The sequence below is a fragment of the Schistocerca americana genome, chromosome 2, assembly GCF_021461395.2.
Source record: "Schistocerca americana isolate TAMUIC-IGC-003095 chromosome 2, iqSchAmer2.1, whole genome shotgun sequence".
In the NCBI taxonomy this organism is placed as follows: domain Eukaryota; kingdom Metazoa; phylum Arthropoda; class Insecta; order Orthoptera; family Acrididae; genus Schistocerca; species Schistocerca americana.
In genome coordinates, this window is record NC_060120.1 from 1,008,205,073 (window position 1) to 1,008,224,067 (window position 18,995).

The following is an 18,995-nucleotide window of genomic DNA, read 5'->3' on the forward strand; positions in this document are numbered from 1 at the left end:
CCGGTTATTAGCAGTGGACCTATGGACTCGCATACCTCTAACATCTTTTTCACTCACGCCGCAGCATCGACGTGCACGATTCGTCTGGTGCCGTCAGAGGATCACTCGGGAGATCGAAATGACGTGCCATAGTCTTCAGCAATGACTGCAGATTCTGCCTGTACGCAAGTGATGGTTGTTTGCACATTCGACGTAGACCTGGTGACTGCTGTCTCGTAGAGCGTAACTGTCCAAGATACGTTAGCCTCATCTTAGGCTTTATAGTCTGGGGTTTTATGAGCTACAACTCTCGTTTACCGTTGGTGTTACTGGAGGGGACGCTAACCAGCGCTCGGTATGTACAGAATGTTGTTCCATAAAAATACTGGAGAACTGCCGGATATCAGTAACGTCCTGCCACGATATTTCGGCGTAGAGTCTTCTGGTCATCTTCAGGTGAGTGCCACTGTAGTAGTACTGGCGAGTACGCTTTTTTTTTCTTTATTGTGATTTTAAACACCTTAGACAAAGGCGGTCTGTCAGCAGCACAATACGCCGCTCTTCAGCCTTGAGTTTGACAACAAGTAGTACATAAAGGTGGCACAGAGTAGACAGTAAAAACGGTGGGCAAAAAATGTAGACACTAAAAATCGAAAAAACATGGAGCCGTTCACGCTGGACGAGAAACATCACTAACACGAGGTGACACGGTGCACATAACATGGATGATGGCGACGGCACGTGAACGGTGGTGGCGTGACGGCGAACAACACTACACACAAACGAAGGCACACACACGAAACACTGACGGCGATGATCTCCGGCGCGCGAATGTTCACTGAGCGTGTACGAGTCCGGGGACCTGCCAAGAGAGGAGGTGGAGGAGGAGGAAGGGGAAGGGGAATGGGAGAGGGGAGAGCAGAGATTCCATGGGCAGAGGAGAGAGGGGGAGGGGAAGCCCGGGGGAGAGGGGAGGATGGAGGGGGGAAAGGAAAGAGAAGGGAAGGGAAGGGAGGGAGGGAGGGTGCCTAAAGGAAAGGACACAGGAGGTGGGGGCGGGGAGGATCAAAGTTGATAGGAGGGGTAGATGCAGGGGAGGAGGACATCATCAGGGAGGGGGAGCTGGCGGAAGCCACCTTGGGAGAGGGTAAGGAGGGTGGAGAGATGGAGACCGAGTGGGACGTGCGAATGCAGGCGCGGCAGCAGGTGGGGGTGGGAGAGGATCGGGGAGACGAGTGGGTGAGGAGGATCGAGTTTGCGGGAGGTGTACAGGATCCGTATCCTTTCAAGGAAAAGGAGGAGGTGGGGAACGAGATGAGATTGTACAGGATCCGCGTGGGGGAGGGGAGACAGATGCGATAGGCGAGGCGGAGAGCATGACGTTCAAGGATTTGGAGGGATTTATAAAAGGTAGGGGGGGTGGAGATCCAAGCCGGATGGGCATAACAAAGGATGGGGTGGATGAGGGACTTATAGGTGTGGAGGATGGTGGAGGGGTCCAGACCCCACGTACGGCCAGAGAGGAGCTTGAGGAGACTGAGTCGGGAGCGTGCCTTGGCTTGGATTGTCCGGAGGTGGGGAGTCCAGGAGAGGCGACGGTCGAGGGTGACGCCAAAGTACTTAAGGGTGGGAGTGAGGGCGATAGGACGGCCATAGATGGTGAGATAGAAATCAAGGAGGCGGAAGGAAGGGGTGGTTTTGCCTACAATGATCGCCTGGGTTTTGGAGGGATTGACCTTGAGCAACTACTGGTTGCACCAAGCGGTGAACCGGTCAAGATGGGATTGGAGAAGGTGTTGGGAGCGCTGCAGGGTGGGGGCAAGGGCAAGGAAGGCGGTGTCATCGGCAAACTGGAGAAGGTGGATGGGGGCTGACGGCGGCGGCATGTCCGCCGTGTACAAAAGGTACAGGAGAGGACGGAGCCTTGGGGCACACCGGCAGAGGGGAAAAAGGTGTAGGAATCTGTGTTATGGATGGTGACATAGGAAGGACGGCGGGAGAGAAAGGAGCCGATCAGACGGACGTAGTTAATGGGAAGGGCGAAGGTTTGGAGCTTGAGGAGGAGACCGGAATGCCATACGCGGTCATATGCACGTTCGAGGTCCAGGGAGAGGAAGATTGCGGAGCGACGGGAATTAAGCTGTTCGGCGAGTACGCGCTGAGCTCCGGTATTTAAAGCCGTACTGAGGTGACATTGCGCATGCGCTGCTCAGCGTGCGCGTTCATAACGGTTCCGTGCGCTGCGCCTCGCGCCCTCCACTGTGAAAGCCTGGCGTATGGGTATCAGGTCGATTTCCATCTTTATGCAGATAACTACGTCGACTACGAGGTTTCTCCATAACGGGATTCCAAGCAGAGTTTAGCTGATAACCGTTAGCTCGATTGATGAGAGTCTCGTTGTCAGACAATCTTATTTCCACAGATTCACTGAGCTCCAAAAGTTTGATGTAGGGGCCAAAATTTTTGTGTCGTTGTAATTCATGGAATGGTCTGTGGAAGTACAATGTTCGGCGATTGCGGACTTGGTGGGTTGGAGAAGGCGAGTATGCCGTTCGTGTTCCACAATGCGTTCCTGCACAGTTAGTGTTGTTTGTCCTTTATATGATTTGCCGCATTCACACGGAATTTTGTAATCACCTGGTTTACGCAGGCCCAGGTCGTCTTTATCGGATCCCACCAGTGATGAAATTTTGGAAGGAGGGCGAAAGATTACTCTCACTTGATACTTTCTCAATATTCTGCCTATCTGTGAAGAAATAATCCCAATAAATGGTAGATAAACAGTCGACCTGAAGGCCTCTTCCTCTTCCTTGTTCCATCGTTTGTCGGTCTTCATCACTCTGCTCACTTGCCTAGGTGAAAAGCCATTCTTCAAAAATACTTTTTGCAGGTGTTCCAGTTCCGCTTGGAGACTGTCGGCGTCAGAGACAGTATGGGCACGGTGGATCAAGGTTTTGAGAACGCCCATTGTTTGTGCTGGATGGTGGCAACTGTTGTTAGAATGTTGTTAGATCCGTTCTTTTGCCCTCCTTGTAATAGGAAGGTAATGATTTGTTCCAACAGGATAATGTTCGCCCACACATTGAACATGAAAGTTAACATGCTCTGCAAGACGTGGGGCAACTTCCCTGGCCAGCACAATCTTTGAACATGTCTCGAATCGAACGCGTGTGGGACATCATGGGCTGAGGAGTGACTCGCGCGACTCGCCAACCAACAACTCTTACAGAAATACGTGAACAGGTCGAGTAGGCGTGGAATAACGTATCCCAGGACAGTATTCGCCAACTTTACGAGCGACTGGATGCCAGCCTCACCACCTGCATTACCGCCCGTGGAGGCTACACCATGTACTACACTACTGGCCATTAAAATTGCTGCACCAAGGAGAAATGCAGATGATAAACGGGTATCCATTGGACAAATATATTATACTAGAACTGACATGTGATTACATTTTCACGCATTTTGGGAGCATAGATCCTGAGAAATCAGTACCCAGAACAACCACCTCTGGCCGTAATAACGGCCTTGATACGCCTGAGCATTGAGTCAAACAGAGCTTGGATGGCGTGTACAGGTACAGCTGCCCACGCACCTTCAACACGACACCACAGTTCATCAAGAGTAGTGACTGGCGTATTGTGACGAGCCAGTTGCTCGGCCACCATTGACCAGATGTTTTCAATTGGTGAGAGATCCGGAGAATGTGCTGGCCAGTGCAGCAGTCGAACATTTTCTGTGTCCAGAAAGGCCCGTACAGCACCTGCAACATGCAGTCGTGCATTATCCTACTGAACTGTAGGGTTTGGCAGGGATCGATTGAAGGGTAGAGCCACGGATCATAACACATCTGAAATGTAACGTCCACTGTTCAGAGTGCTGTCAATGCGAACAAGAGTTGAACGAGACATGTGACCAATGGCCCCCCATACCACCACGCCGGGTAATACGCCAGTATGGCGATGACGAATACACGCTTCCAATGTGCGTCCACCGCGTTGTCACCAAACAAAGATGCGACCATCATGATGCTGTAAACAGAACATGGATTCATCCAAAAAAAAGACGTTTTGCCATTCGTGCACCCAGGTTCGTCGTTGAGATACACCATCGCAAGCGCTCCTGTCTGTGATGCAGCGTCAAGGGTAACCACAGCCATGGTCTGCGAGCTGATAGTCCATGCTGCTACAAACGTCGTCGAACTGTTCGTGCAGATGGTTGTTGTCTTGCAAACGCCCCATCTGTTTACTCAGGGATCGAGACGTGGCTGCACGATCCGTTACAGCCATGCGGATAAGATGCCTGTCATCTCGACTGCTAGTGAGTCGAGACCGTTGGGATCCAGCACGGCGTTCCATATTACCATCCTGAACCCATAGATTCCATATTCTGCTAACAGTCATTGGATATCAACCAACGCGAGCAGCAATGTGGCGATACGATAAACTTCAATCGCGATATGCTACAATCCGACGTTTATCAAAGACGTTTATCAAAGTCGTAAACGTGATGGTACGCATTTCTCCTCCTTACACGAGGCATCACAACAACGTTTCACCAGGCAACGCCGATCAACTGCTGTTTGTGTATGAGAAATCGGTTGGAAACTTTCCTCATGTCAGCACGTTGTAGGTGTCGCCACCGGCGCCAACCTTGTATGAATGATCTGAAAAGCTAATTATGTGCATATCATAGCATCTTCTTCCTGTCGGTTAAATTTCGGGTCTGTAGCACGTCATCTTCGTGGTGTAACAATTTTAATGCCAGTAGTGTACAATCACTGCTCCAGCGTTGGTCGATACCTTGTACCTCAGAATCGCTTGTGCTATTGATCTGTAAACGTAATCATATCGTGTATTACGTATGCACAGGTGCAACAATAAATATTGAGTGAAGTGGAACTTTTTTCTAGCAATGTTTTAGGTTGCAGGTAAATCTACGAGAACAGTGTTATCTAGATGCAGTGCACATCCTTGTAGTCTACGAGAAAGTGCATTTTATTAGTTAGGGGATAGGTTCTAGTCACTTTCTATGCAGTTTGGTACCTCTAAACTCAGTCCATTCTCAAACTGCTTTATTTAATCAAACTTATGCTTTCATTTGATATCACAGTAGATTACACGTTGTAGGTGCATACTAGCAAGTGCTTCACACGTAGTCTGCAGGTAGAATCACCCAGAACGGTACGGAGCAAGACTGTAATTTATCTCCGCACCCTGGTGCCCGCTATACTCTCATGAATCTATAACTTGAGGCTCATATGCTCTCACTGCACCAGCGATAAGGTTGCACATTGTCTATGCTTGAAGAGGATATCAGATCAGAAGTACGAATGCAAATTCAGCTGATCACTTTCAGTTTTATGGAATTATATTCAGCTAATTGTGTAAAAGATGATAAGGGAATGGGAGAGACACTTCGTGAGTTGCGCATTAGGGTCGCAGTAGTGCAACTAATATTAACACAACTGAAAGAATGCATCGACAGCTAACCTAAATCAGACACGGAGAACAAACACATTCGCCTTTGTATGAAATCTTAAACAATATAGAATTGGTTTTAATCCAAACTGAGTACCCTTACGTTTATCAATAGTATCAATAGAGTATATCGAGTACAGTTTTAAGGTAGTAGATAGTGCTTTCACGCTGATATCTCCGTGATTCAACTCAGTTTTTTGAAAGTTTGTCACTGAGTTGTTAAGTCATACTTCTTACAATGGAAGAGCGTTCGTTCTTCAGCTTCATATTCTGTTCTTCTTTTGTTCTCAAATACTACAGCTGTTTGCACATTTTATTACGTAAACTACTTTATTCTCGCATACTGCAGCTGCCTGCATACTTTATCATACGAATTTCCCAATGTAACGTCGTGGCTACAGTAATGAGGAACCTGCCAAGGGGATTTCTCTTTCCTATTCAGACGAGCCATAGGAAAAATTACCGAGACCGCGAACTCACAACGGACGGGAAGAGTGTTCATCACCAAGGTGGCACAGTGGAATAATAACTTTCCATATCTAGCCAAAATTACATTTCCTTTTCAAATTTTGCGGCTGAAAGTTGATGCGAAGACCAACAGAACAAAATTTCAGGCGACATTTTTGGTGCGGAAGTAAAATATCTCCATACTTAGAACGGTATGGTTTTTTTTAGTCTTAAGGATTTACAGGTTTCAACGAGAAAATGTGTATCGCCTTCATCTGTACACCATAAGCAATTCCTATATTTTTTTTCAATTGACATTTTTGTTAGTGTTCTTAACTCCGAACTAAGAATTTTTTTTGTCCATCTGCTTCTAACATTTGCTACCAATTTTTTTGTAGCGTACCTGAGAATTTCAGTTTGGAAAGTAATATAATTACGTTGCTGTTGCGGTCTTCAGTCTGATGACTGGTTTGACGCAACTCTCCACACTAGTGTATAGTACGCAAGCCTTTTCGTGTCTGTGTAGTTACGGCAACTTGCATCTGCTTGAATCTGCTTATTGTAGTGAAGTCTTGGTCGCCCTCTAGAATTTTTACCCTCGACACTTCTTTCCATAATCTGCATTCTACCAACCGATCCATCTTTTACTCAAGTTGTACCTAAAATTTCATAGCTCCCCGATTCGATTCAGTATTTTTTCTTTAATTTTCCGATGTACTCGTTTAACGTCAAGCCCTCTCCAGGAGCACGAAATTACAAAACCTTCTATTTTCGTCTTTTATGTAGAGTCTATGGTCTACGTGTCACTTCCGTGCATGGCTACAGTAGAAATACTTTCAGAAAACACTTTCGAACACTTAAATGTATATTAGACCTTGATAAGTCTCTAGTAGTCAGAAAAGCTTTTCTTGCTGTTGCCAAGGTAGCTTTTTTATTTTCTTTACTTCTCCCAGCGCACATTATTTTGCTGCCGTAATAGCAGTGAAAATTTCCATTTACTTTCCACAAATGTTCAATGTCCCGTCCACCGGAGGTCAGACAAACATGTAGACGATATTCAGACACGTTCCATACTTTATGAGCATGCGACATACACAGAATCTTTCACATTCAGGCAGTCATATTTTTAAAAAGCTGGCCAACTGCGAGCGGGACCTGCGCACTGAGGATTCTGTTCAAACTCAATTACGCATACAGACAGCTCATCGACCCCAGGGTCCGGCCCCGGTAGCTGAGTGGTCAGCGCGACAGACTGTCAATCCTAAGGGCCGCCGGAACGGTAGCTCAGCGTGTTCGGTCAGAGGGTTAACTGCCGTCTGTAATAAAAAACTGAGTCAGTGGCTCACCACTGAACTTGAACGAGTGTCATGGTAAATCCACACCGAACAAATTCCCGTGTTCGATTCCCGCGCTGGGTCGGAGATTTTCTCCGCTCAGGGACTGGGTGTTTTGTTGTTCTAATCATCATCATTTCATCCCCATCGACGCGCAAGTCGCCGAAGTGGCGTCAAATCGAAAGACTTGCACCCGGCGAACGGTTTACCCCACGGGAGGTCCTAGTCATACGATATTTACGTTTATCGCCCCAGGAGTAGAGGATCTCGTCAGTTTTTGCCTGATTCCGATATCGATACTGGCAAGATATCGATCCTGGGATTTGCAAGACAGTATCAAAAATCCTGACAGTAGCCCTGACATACAAAAAGAAGCGAGGAGAGGACTTCATTTTATATGTATAGAGAAAGGAGTTACAATTTTTTTTATTTACTTAGCAGAACGCCACTACAGCTTGTATTTTATGTTTGCACGCAGTAATGTTTTTCTTTTATGCTTTTGATGGATGATTAATAAGTCCTAATGGTAAAAAGGTATTTTTATGTGATATAATTACAATTCAACAATTTCCAGGATTTTTCTCCTTACTTCTAGTGTGGAACCTATCTTCTTTGCCAAATTCCATGACTGTAGTTCCACTAGTACCCTATAAGTGTTGATGAGTGAGGTTTGCAAGTATCAGCGTATGTGGTATAAATGGCCTTATCCTTTAATTGGATTGACTCAAAAGCTAAAATTTTTTATAGCGCCAAGGGACCATAGACCTTAGTGTGTGTCATAACTTTTTACTTGATAGTACTCGCTCATGAGAAAAATGGGTCTTAAAAAATAGTTTTTTTTGTGATATGATTACAAATTAACAGTTTTCGGATTTTTCCCTTTACTTTTGCTGTAAAATCTTGCATCTTTACGAAATTTCATGACTGTAGGTCAACGAAAAGTACCCCGTAGTTTTTTATCATTGAGTTTGCAAGGTAGAAAATATGTGACGTAAACAGCCGAATCTTTTGAGTGCATCAACTTAGAAGCTTAAATTTCTGATATCGTCAAGGGACCGTAAGCCTTAGTATGGGACATAAATTTCAAATGGTTCAAATGGCTCTAAGCACTATGGGTCTTAACATCTGGGGTCATCAGTCCTCTAGAACTTAGAACTACTTAAACCTAACTAACCTAAGGACATGACTCACATCCATGCCCGAGGCAGGATTCGAACCTGCGAACATAGCAGCAACGCGGTTCCAGACTGAAGCTCCTAGAACCGCTCGGCCACTGCGGCCTCCACATAAATTTAAACTTGATACGCCTACCTGTACTGAGAGGAAGGGATGTTAACAGTCGGAGAGACTGACAGACGGACAGACAGAAGGACAACAAAGTGATCATATAAGGGTTCCGTTGGTTACCGATTGTTGTTGAGAACCCTAAAAAGCTTTTACAATGCGGGTACTAATGGGTGGTGCACAGTCCTGTTGAAAAATGAATTCTCACAATTGTGGAAAAAGAACATTTCCCACATGGTATCATCTAAAACTTCCAGCCGTAGGAGGTTCAGTACCGTACTTTCGACGGTCACGCTGGACAGTTGCAGCTTAATTGCACCTGTTTGAACGAAGAACGTAAGTTAGTTGCTTCTGAAGCGTTGTCGTCAAGGCGACTTATAGCACACTGTTTAATGAACGTCGGGCGAGCGGGCGAGAGAGCTGTCTGCCGCACCGGTAATCTAATGAATCAGCAACTTTTCACCTGCTACAAAGATAAACTTCTAGTCTCGTTGTGTAAGTTAAAATTCACCAGAAGTTTATATCACAATTCACGTAAAAGCTACGAGAGGCAGTCATAAAGTTTTAAATACCATACCAAAACTAATTATGTAACTAATTACTTGTTTCGATATTTGTTCGATACTGCAAATTCCTTGACATGAGCTGCGTTAGACATACTGCGCGCTTCAGCACAGCAGCTAGAGATTTTCAGGAGAGACAGATTACATCTAGCCAACGTAAAGCATTGTCGGAAACTCTGTTCTGCGTGGTAGTGACGATAGAAAACACAAGAAAGGAAGGAGACGAACAGAGTGAGAAAACAGCAGAAATCGTGAAATAAGAACAAAAAGCAGACAAGAATTGTCATCAAAGAAGGTATTCAAAATTATTACCCCAGACTGTGATGCAGGCGTCGCATTTTTGTCGCGTGGAAGGTCTGATGTTCTCCATGCGTTGGAGATATGAGGCCTGCATCGCAGTCTGGTATGAATAATTTTGAACACCTTCTTAAAGGACGATCGTTGTCTGTTTTTATCCTTATTTCTTGATTTCTGCGGTACTAAGCATAATAAACATGACTGCCCACCCTTTTCGTGTCCTTCCTATCCTGTGTTTTCTGTCGTCACTACCGAGCCAGGAAATCATTTCCGACCACGCATTGCTATGGGACTTCTCGTCGTCTAGGTGTAGTCTACTTCTGCAGGAGGTTTGTACCGCTATGCTGAAACACCTTCTAGATCTACTACCCAGCAGTGAAACATGAGGCCGCGTGGGATTAGCCGAGCGGTCTAGGGCGCTGCAGTCATGGACTGTGCGGCTGGACCCGGCGGAGGTTCGAGTCCTACCTCGGGCATGTGTGTGTGTATTTGCCCTTAGGATAATTTAGGTTAAGTAGTGTGTAAGCTTAGTTGAACCCCACAAGATTTCACATACATATGAACACATTTTGAAACATGAAAATTTGTGTCGGATCAAGACTCGAGCCCGAATATCCCCTCTTATCACGAGCGGCACTTTACCACTTCGGCTATCCGTGTGCGCTTCACTGACCGACCCAATGACAAGGATTTGAAAGTCGGCGAACAAATTTCGAAGTAGTTCGTACCGCTGTGGACTGACAGCGGTGTGTTTTATCAGACATGCATGGAAGTAAATTTTTTGTTTGCTTACAGGTGAATGTTACAGGTCTGGTAGGCACTGAAAGCTTCGCGCAACGTTTCCGTAGCACGGAGATAGAGGATACAAAACAGGATGGATCAGACCTTTGATGAAATAGATAGGGTGCGGTAATCCGTTTTCTGCTTTTGAAGAGACTCAACGCTGCAACAGCCCGCGCTGGGTTGTGAGTTGGTGCAAATATGGGGTAAAAGTTGAGCGTTACACGAGACAGTGCTCAGGTGCCACAGACGCTTTCAGGGTGGTCTAACAATGGCTGCATGGCGATAATCAACTGCCAGGCCATCTCTCTATGAAGAACTGGGAATCGCTAGAGACGTGGCAGCAAATTGTAATAGTGGGAAAAGTGGAAATTAGTCATGAGTCAGTTTTCAACACCTGGCGCGACATGCTGAGAGTTAATCCAGATAAGCAGCAAACTGTTCGCAACTTACCTGGAATAATTAGGTACAAAATGTCATATTATGACGTATTCTATGCTGCGGCTATTATTGTAGTATTAAATATAGTATTAATTAACCAGTGACTACAGCACTTATTAAATAACCATGCATTGCACTCAGTACATTTAGGAGAAGCAATTTCGGTTTTTAAGGTTCCGTACTTAAATCAGTAGAAACGGAACCCCTATGGGTGCGCTTTGTTGTCCGCCCGTCTGTCAGTCCGAATACACTGCTAGCCATTAAAATTGCTACTCCAAGAAGAAATGCAGATGATAAACGGGTATTCATTGGACAAATATATTATACTAGAACTGACATGTGATTACATTTTCACGCAATCTGAGTGCATAGATCCTGAGAAATCAGTACCCAGAACAACCACCTCTGGCCGTAATAACGGCCTTGATACGCCTGGGCATTGAGTCAAACAGATCTTGGATGACGTGTACAGGTACAGCTGCCCATGCACCTTCAACACGATACCACTGTTCATCAAGAGTAGTGACTGGCGTATTGTGACGAGCCAGTTGCTCGGCCACCATTTACCAGACGTTTTCAATTGGTGGAAGATCTGGAGAATGTGCTGGCCAGGGCAGTAGCTGAACATTTTCTGTATCCAGAAAGGCGGTCGTGAATTATCCTGCTGAAATGTAGGGTTTCGCAGGGATCGAATGAAGGGTAGAGCCACGGGTCGTAACACATCTGAAATGTAACGTCCACTGTTCAAAGTGCCGTCAATGCGAACAAGAGGTGACCGAGACCTGTAGCCGATGGCACCCCGTACCATCACGCCGGATGATACGCCCGTATAGCGATGACGAATACACGCTTCCAATTTGCGATCACCGCGATGTCGCCAAACACGGATGCCACAGTCATGATGCTGTAAACAGAACCTGGATTCATCCGAAAGAATGACGTTTTGCCATTCGTGCACCCAGGTTCGTCGTTGAGTACACCATCGCAGGCGCTCCTGTCTGTGATGCAGCGTCAAGGGTAACGGCAGCCATGGTCTCCGAACTGATAGTCCATGCTGCCGCAAACGTCGTCGAACTGTTCGTGCAGATGGTTTTTGTCTTGCAAACGTCCCCGTCTGTTGACTCAGGGATCGAGACGTGGCTACACGGCCGTTACAGCCATGCGGATAAGATGCCTGTCATCTCGACTGCTACTGATACGAGGCCGTTGGGATCCAGCACGGTGTTCCATATTACCCTCTTGAACCCATAGATTCCATATTCTGCTAACAGTCATTGGATCTCGACCAACGCGAGCAGCAGCGTCGCGATACGTTAAACCACAATCGCCATAGGCTACAATCCGGCCTTTATCAAAGTCGGAAACGTGATGGTACGCATTTATCCTCCTTACACGAGGCATCACAACAACGTTTCACCAGGCAACGCCGGTCAACTGCTGTTTGTGTATGAGAAATCGGTTGGAAACTTTCCTCATGTCAGCGCGTTGTAGGTGTCGCCACCGGTGCGAACCTTGTGTGAATGCTCTGAAAAGCTAATCATTTGCGTATCACAGCATCTTCTTGCTGTCGGTTAAATTTCGCGTCTGTAGCAAATCAGCTTCGTGGTGTAGCAATTTTAATGGCCAGTAGTGTATCAAATCCTTTTTCCTGAAGATCATGTGTATGTATGAAGTTTGAATTTATATTACATACTAAGCACTACGGTTCCTTGCCGGCTGGAAAAATTGAAACTTCTAAGTCAATGCAATCAGAAGATGAGGCCATTCATGTCACATATTTTGATATTCCCACACTCACTCATCAAAATCTATAGGATACTTCCCGTTGACCTAGAAACATGAAATTTGACTAGAAGCAAGGTTTCCCTGTACAAGTAAATGAAAAGTCCCAGAAAATAATTAATTAGTAACTATATCACACTATAAACATATTCCTATTGTCATCTGCTATCAGACTTCAAACTTAAAATTAAAGAATGTGGGATGTTCTGGAGCTCCCGGGATCGATATCGTGCCATTATTAACGTCGATGTCAGATAAAATCGTCGACATGATCGTCTCCCAGAATGGATGAAGTGCCTATGTACATTACTAAATTTGTAAGGAAGAGTGTGAGTTCTATTCTCACCTGGCCACTTTTGTAACGAAGCTGAAACTGGAAATAGTACTTTCAGAACCTGTAAGTAAAATGTAACTATAACCGTAGACATAATTTTCCAATGTAAACAAAGATGTCAGTTGGCAGCATGGCGGATTCTGCGCTGTTTTAGTGCAGAATTCAAATAAAAAGATATTGTTCAACGATTACTCATATGTTCAGCAACATGATACTAATCGGGTTTCAGCATAAAATAAAGCATTACACCATAAAGAATAATAAATCAGTTTCGGTACAAAAAACCGGTTTTGTCCAGTGCGTAGGATAAAATAAGATAGTCATTTAAATGAAGAGAAAAAACTTGAAAACAAGTAAAAATATTTATTCTACTGCAAAAAGTGTATGAAAACTTACAATCGTTCAGCATACTACCCAGGAATGTGATGAATCTTTTTCTGGTACGAACACTGGTTTTTAATAAAGAACTTAAAAAATTAAAAATATTTCATTAATACAGGCCAAATTCTCAATAAAAGGGTCTGATAAAAATCTGAAAACACTCGTTATTAACAACAGAAATCAGACGCGAAGTAGTTGCCTTCTTCTAGGCTGGAACATTGTTCATAGCCCACCCATGACAAGATAGACACTGGATCAATCCCTTCTTTGATGATGAGCCTAAACATAGCACATTAAAAAATACTCATGCTTCGTTTGGGCCTTCTTCGCCTGATGAAGAAAAATCTTGTTTTAAAAATTTTAGGATGTTTTGATCTTTCCAACTGTTGTTTTCTATTTCTTCACCTTCGCTACAGCTTGGCCTTTTAGTTCCTTCCACATAAGAAGTTTTCGTTTTGACTTTTTGTTTTCCTCTTTGTCTTTTCTGGCTTTTTCTTCAGCTTCCATATCAGTTTTATATAGAGAGTATTACTGTTCCGCCCCTTCTCCTACTGGTGATTTTATTTGCACTTTCTACGAAGTCAACCTTGGGGGAGGCATTAGAAGCTTTTTTACTACCCGGTTTTGCCCTATGTGGTATATTCTATTTCGCCCCACAGTATATACCATTTCGCCCCATTGTCCAAGTTAGCATTCACATTAATTACAAACACTGAAATACACTGGATAACATGGTTAATCTAAATACTTACTTACCTATTATTATCAGTTAATTTTTCTCACCAAGACACTGCACCATGAAGCGCCAACGTCGAAGAAAATTTCAGCAAACTTTAAAAATGTCTAGAAGCAAAACCAACAGGCGACCTCTAATTATGGTTATTTGCGACTCGCAAAATGACGTTTGTTTGTAGTTCTAGTAGTGTCAGACTGATGACAGCGCACGCCATGGAAATCTGAAGCAGTCCGATTTGAGCCACATACCCGGTTTTATCCTCCTTTCCCCTACATCTTGCTAGTAAGATATAGCGAATTATAGTAACAGATCAAAACAATTTTGGCCAGGCCAGCTGCAACAACGAAACTGCAGTCGATGGTTTAACGATATACTAACGATGCACTAACTGAAGACTGAAGTCCGCATTACGCCTGTTGAAAGTGGGTGATGCTGTTTCTCGGGACTGCCGTGGTGTGGTGCTAATAATTCAAGAACGCAAGGGCAAAGTGCCACATGATAATACTACGAATATCTCCTGACGATATTACGGGAGGCTGTCGAAGGTGTCGCGGGAAGCTGGACAGAGGGCTGTTTTCGCTCCAGCTCCCGGCCCATTCTGCAGAAGACACAGTCCCATATGTTGCTTACGACTCTCACATTTTTCTTCACTGACCGTATTATGTTGGCCACGACACTCAGGGACGTCTTCATATTTCCGCAGATGAAAAATAAGTTCCATAATGATGACTAGATGGTTTTAGGGAAGGAAGTTTTCTTGAACAGCCAAAATGTATACAACCAACGTCTCTGGCTAGTTATCCATCATTGGTAGAATTGCGTCAACTTAATAGTAGAGAAGAACTAACACCATCGCCAAGCTTTTTAGTCGCAGCTTGATTGTTCCGAGGTAATAATTAAAACTGCAAGACTACCCGCTGTATTGTATTGTGAAACTGGATGGACATCTTCGAAGAACCCCGACTTTTAGAAAAGACGGTGGCTCACCTGGCGGCTGAGATGCTGAGCCGGGACTTCCCCGTCAGCAGGTGCCTGGTCTCGCAGCGGTAGGGCAGCGCGCCATCCGCCTGCGTCACGTGACGTATATGCAGCTCCCCAGACGGGAACACAGAGTAACGGCCGCCTGTAACACACACTCAAAGTGTAATCACGATCGACAGAGGCCAACTCATCAATTTTGGAAAAAAAAAGTTTATGCTTCAGAACACTATCATCTGCTGATAAATAAATCTTTACCTATCTGTTTCGATCATCTGATGATCTTCAGGTATGATAAAATTATTTACACACAACCTGTACCGCAACGTTCTACTGAAGCATCAAATAAAACAAATATTTTTGGAAGGGGGGCAGTTTTTTTATTGTTTTGATGTTGCCTGCCGAAAATTCCTCTCCTATTCTGATCTATGCATCTCACCGTGACCCACTCAACCGTCTTCCTCTATAGTTTTTACCCTCTTTATCTTCCTCACCTACCATGAAAACTATTCCTCGATGACTTAATGTAGGTCCTAATATCCTGTCCCATTTACTTGCTAATGTCTTCACCGAATCTGCAGAGAACTTCCTCATTTATTATATTTTCTCACCACCTAATTTTTAACATATTTCTATAGCAGCACATCTCATATGTGCCGCTGGGTACGTCTTACACTCAGAATTTCTGTCTCACCGTGATATAACGTAGTTTGAATATTCCCGTGTCTCAGGCATTTTCCAGGCGTACCTCCCCTTATGATTTTTTTTAGCAGTGTTATTCGGTGTTACTAGATGAAATTAACTGCAGAACTCGATTGAAGAGCTATCATGCTAAGGGAGCTAAACGTCAGTTTTGTATAAATTATGTTTTCTACTTATTTGATATGTGAACAGGACTTTTACATGCTACAAGGGTTGATTCAAATGATAGTCGATGTAGGTGCTACGGGCAGTATATGGCACGGGAGGTAACTCCTATGGCTTATTCCTGCTAAACGGGGAAAGTGCAGAATACATTACAATAGTTGGCTAGAGTTCCTCTTGTTCCTGCTGTTTTGTACTTGTTTCTTGCGTGTATCTTCGTTGGCGGTACAATGGATACTGAAGTGTTCAGCCATCCTGATTGAGGTTTTTCGTGATTTCCCTAAATCGCTTCAGACAAATTGTCGGGATGGTTCCTTTGAAAGGGCACGGCTAATTTTCTTCCTCGTCCTTCCCTTGTGCTCCGTCTCTACTAACGGGACGTTGAACGCTAATCTCCTACCCCTCTTCCTCTCACATTAAGTGAGATAACTGGTGCAAAAGGATTGTATCCTGAGAAGAAAAGAGACCTCGGAAGTATGATGGAACCCAGTTTTTCAGTGAATTGTGCCAAGACTGAACAGTAAAATGGTTACTAGCGGTAGATACGTTACATAACTTGTCTAGTGGACTTAGCTCGTTTAGCATTTCAGTCCAGAATAGTGAAGAAAAGTCAGTGTTTTATTATTATTATCATTATTATTGGATCATGCCAAGTGCTATCTTGCTTTCTTAAAGTCAATGAACAAATCTTCATGTGGAGCTAGTGCATATTTATGTTATTGTTTTTGAATAAATTTTATCCCGAATAACCTGAACAGTACATTTTGTTACTTAATCTCGCCATCGTGATAAATCTTCAATTAGCCATTCTACACTTTCATTTCTACTACCGGCGAATTCGTATGTCGTTGAGTTTAACAATTACTCTCACCAGGACGGTTTCAGGTGGCGCGAGCAGTAGTGGATATGATGGAATCATATGATGTAAGTGCATGACAACGTGTAAGCTAAATGATAATGTTTCAGGAGTGGCTGAATATTTGCTTCGATCTCATTTCTCTGAGACTACATTCATCTGTGCCATGAAGGTTGCACGCGCCCTCATGAAGATGAACAAAGTGCTACTTATGAGACGCAAAACTGTATCTGTCAGACATGACGCTGATGAATTGTCGATGTTAATTGTCCGTAGAATATGCAGAAATTATTGTTCACATAAGAGTGACTATAAACTATGATCAGTGCGGCCCACATTGACATATGTTGTTTCTGCTCTAACAGACTTAACAAGAGCTTCATGTGAGTGATTTCAAACTTCAATTTGTCCTCTAACCATGTAGACGTTAATTAATTACAGTAATGAATGCGTGTAGTGGAACAGGAGCACGTAGTTGAGTTTCTTGTGGCGGAACATGTACATGGATTTTGGAGGCACTGGACTACAGTGTTCCCTAAACTGTGTGTACGTGCGTATAGTAGTATTTCTGTTGGACCAGACAAATCCAACATAATGTGTCTAAAAGAATACTGCGAATACAGAAAACACAATTATAACGAGCAGTAACGAAAAATTTACAACTTCTAATCTTTATTTCACCAAAAGTGTGTTTTGAAATAGGGTGTTTACTAAACTGATAATATTAAAGTGTACTTCAAGTGCACTTATCCCTTTTTCGCCCAAATGCCTATAATAGGCCAATGGACTGCGCTCACACGGCTGGAGCACTAGTATCTCCTCAGGATCAATTAAATTTTCACAGTTACCTGACTGGATGTCAGTGACGATGCGCTCAGCGTTCCCCCGTAGCCAGGACGTGACGACCACGTGGTCCCTCACCAGGGAGGGCACGTGGCAGCGTAGTACGGCGGTGTTGCCAACCATCACGAACTCGTCATACACCTGAACCTCATAGTGCTGCTTCTCCACAGCTGGAAGAGTCAATAATGGACACTATTATTGACGAGGAAGACACATATGTTACATTGCATTACATTTTTATTTATTGATAGCTGTTGCATTGGACTCAACCATCTTGTGAGTCATAGGTAAGCATTATATTCCATTCCTACTATATTTCTTCCGTGCCACACTGAATATACGATGGTTGAATGAAAAGTAATGCCTCCACCTTCGTTAATTGGGTTTGGATGGGAATGTTTTCATAAATAAAAAGCAGAAATAATCCTTAGAATGTGATCTTTAATTACCAATGTTCACTTTTCCACATAATCACCAGACAATTGGATACAACGATGAACAAGTTTTCTGAAGCCGTCACGGAAGAAGTCGACACTCTGTTTCCGCAACCACAGTCTCCCAGTTCTCTCGACGTCTTCATCAGAAGCATAATGATGTAACCGCAGATCGCCTTTCACGATCTAAAACAGATGTAAGACGGTGCTAAATCTGGACTGTGTGGAGGATGCCCTACAGTGGTGAGATTCAGTCTCTGAAGTTCTGCTGTGATGGCGCGTGAAGTGTGTGGTTTGGCATCGCCATGCTGCAGGAAAACATTTCCCTTATCCTTTCGGTCCCTTGTTAGCCGTCGTTTCAGCGTTCGTAGCGTTGTGATGTAACGCTCTGATTTTATTTTTGTTCCACGATCAAGGAAATCTACATGGGCGAACCCATCTGTGTCCCAGAACACTGAGCCATGGTTTTTCCAGGTGACGGCTGCGTCTTGAATTTCTTTTTCTGGGGCGAGTCTTTGTGTCGGTATTCCACAGACTGACGTTTCGTCTCCGGGTCGTTATGGTGCACCCACTTTTCGTCTCCCGCCATAATTTAATGGAGAAATGCGTCACCTTCATTCTCGTAACCCGAGAGGAGTTCCTGGCAAATTTCCAGTCTGTGCGCCTTTCATTTCAGGAGTCAGCATCCGGGGTACCCATCCTGCACAGATCTTCCGATAGCCAAGCAAAGCAATCTTGTGAAATGCCGATTGTGCTTGCAATTTCTCTCTGAGTGATACGATGTTCGTCCTGAATCAATCTCTCAACATTTTGCTTGTGAAACTCGGTGGCTGCTGTCACAGGACGTCCAATTCTTTGTGTGTCACGCAGGTCAGATGTTCCTGCCTCAACATCTTTAAACTTACTCGTCCAACGACGCACAGTACTCATATCAACACAATCACCACCAACTGCTTTCATTCTCTGATGTATCTTCAGCTATCAATAATTCAATGACTGCACGTTGCTTAAATCTCATTGACTGACCGTCTGCTAAGGCTCCCCGCCAACTGGAGCTGTAGAGAAGAGGTATACTTGGAAAAAGCCGGGATATACAGGAAGATTTAAATACGTTACGTCATTGTCATGCAGACATTCCGAACTCGGATATTGGATTGTAAGGCATATCCAGGGCCAGAT

The 18,995-nt window shown here is 44.3% G+C and overlaps 1 protein-coding gene across 1 annotated transcript in view; it reads right to left on the reverse strand.

The window, feature by feature from the left end:
- Positions 1-18,995, reverse strand: part of LOC124594622 (Down syndrome cell adhesion molecule-like protein Dscam2) — a 191,172-nt gene that overhangs the window by 136,131 nt on the left and 36,046 nt on the right. Inside the window, exons 4-5 of the mRNA XM_047132994.1 lie at positions 17,388-17,552; positions 14,829-14,964 (exon numbers count right to left, since the gene is read on the reverse strand). Of these exons, the coding sequence (XP_046988950.1) occupies positions 14,829-14,964; positions 17,388-17,552 (301 nt within the window). The remainder of the gene's footprint in view (positions 1-14,828; positions 14,965-17,387; positions 17,553-18,995) is intronic.